At 36.1% G+C, this 1943-nt stretch overlaps 1 protein-coding gene across 2 annotated transcripts in view; it reads right to left on the reverse strand.

Annotated features, from left to right (window-relative positions):
* Positions 1 to 962: 962 nt before the first annotated feature.
* LOC122094270 (serine/threonine/tyrosine-protein kinase HT1) overlaps positions 963 to 1943 on the reverse strand; it is a 3837-nt gene continuing 2856 nt past the window's right edge. For both annotated transcript variants that reach the window (XM_042665025.1, XM_042665024.1), the window contains one exon: positions 963 to 1398. In XM_042665025.1, the coding sequence (XP_042520959.1) occupies positions 1126 to 1398 (273 nt within the window). In that variant the 3' untranslated portion in view covers positions 963 to 1125. The remainder of the gene's footprint in view (positions 1399 to 1943) is intronic.

A 1943-nucleotide genomic window follows, 5' to 3' on the forward strand; every position in this document is an offset into this window, starting at 1 on the left:
AGTTGGGGCAGACCTCAACTATACTACAACTTACTTGTGTATAACTAGTCTTATATGAAAGCATACACACTTTTAAATCAAAGGTATGGACATGGATAAACACAATATGTTTCCTAATTAACCATATATCAATATAATATCTTATAAATTTAAAATCAATTCAGAACACATTTATTTAAACTAAAACACCTACAACTGGACTATCTTCAGTTTCTTCAATGATTTTTTATCTGTTCTATATCGTGGATGGAAGTTATTCTGAATGACAGCCAATATGATTGATGTCAAGCATTTTTGCGGTTACAACTCAATGGTTAATGTATGTAATTTATCATTCTACTATGTTGGGACATACAGCTATAAACAACATCCTACTACAACATTTTTTTAGTACCAAAAAAAAATCTACGCTTTCTTCAATACTCCTCACAAACTAAAAAATTATATGCAATATCAGAATTTCTAACAAAATTATCGAAAATAATAATGGTGTACCAAGGGCATGAGGCTCCCGCCATTGCAGGGTCTGGGGATGATCATAATGTATGTAGCCCTGCCCCTGTTTTGCGGAGAGGCTGTTTCCCAACTCAAACCCGTGACCAGTAGGTCCTAGTGGAGCAACCTTACCATTGCGCCGAGGCCCACACTCTAAAACTTACCAAAAATAGAAAACAAAAAATGGAATGAAACACTTCTCTTAAAATGTTGTCATCCACCCAGATATAATGACTAAACTAACCGTTTTCCGTAAATTAAAACTTAGATAAAGGGCCTGAATTCAAAGATCCACACACAAGAGAATTTTAAACCGATTTCCAGAAAATTCTCAGATCCACTCATCCACAATTACCACCTGTAAAGATGCTGTTTTCTTAAAAAAAACTAGCATGCTTTGCATGTGTGGCAATTCAAATCAACAAGATGCATTCCCATAATGTACGGGAAGGTGTAACATCAGAAGCTTAAAACCAACATATGACAATCCAACTAACAAATCCCACAAGTGCCATTTGAAGAGGAAGCATTGAGAAACAATAAAAGTAAAAAAGGAACACTAAAAATAAACATTTTAATTACATAGCAGTGACCTGGTGAAACTACAAAAGCCAGGATATATAGATAGAGTCAAAATAATTTGGGTTTAGGCATGGACAAACCATCAGGGTGCACAGGACTAAGCTTTTGAATCCAATGAAGAAGCCCCTTCTTATGATCTTGGCAAGAAGAGTCTGGAACTAGGTTAAGAGTACCGTCACTAGTGAGTGAAGACTCGAATTGCTCTAATACCTTTACAATCTGCCAAAACTCAGGCCTCTTCTCTGATTGTGAAGCCCAACATTGCTCAATTAATGCTTGAAGGACAGGCAGACAATTTGGTGGAATAATGGGTCTCAAGTTCTGAAAATCCAATCTTGTAGTTAGAATTTCATGAACATAGTATCCTACTTTGTGATTCCTATGTAAAATAAGAATAAACTTAAGCTCAATCTGTTTCATGAATCATGTTACAAATAATAGCAAACCCATGCATTTTCAAATACAGAAAGCTTAGTAGACTATTCTTACATGTTTTCCCACTCAGGAGCCCTGAGAATTTCTTGAATTAAGAAAAGTTACAGGAGAACTAAAAATAAAGAAAGTGAACTGGTCCAAAGAGGGATTCAGGGAAACTATGTTCAAAATATGTGTAGAAAAAAACTAGGTGCAAGTGTGCAACATCATGCAAAATCATCAATCTAGCGCCCACCAAATTTAGGGTTCTTGGTGCTGTTTGGGTGCAACAAGAAGGCAGTACTAAATAAGCACCACCTGGGAAGTATCGCTGGATCATTAACTTAATGAATTTGGGAAAGTGAAATAAAGCATCCACCTCTGAAAGGAAGTCTACTTTCTGAAGACTCTACCCTCCCAGATACTTTTTTTTTTTTTTTTTGGGGGGGGGG

The sequence above is a fragment of the Macadamia integrifolia genome, chromosome 11 (genome assembly GCF_013358625.1).
Source record: "Macadamia integrifolia cultivar HAES 741 chromosome 11, SCU_Mint_v3, whole genome shotgun sequence".
Taxonomy (NCBI): Eukaryota; Viridiplantae; Streptophyta; class Magnoliopsida; order Proteales; family Proteaceae; genus Macadamia; species Macadamia integrifolia.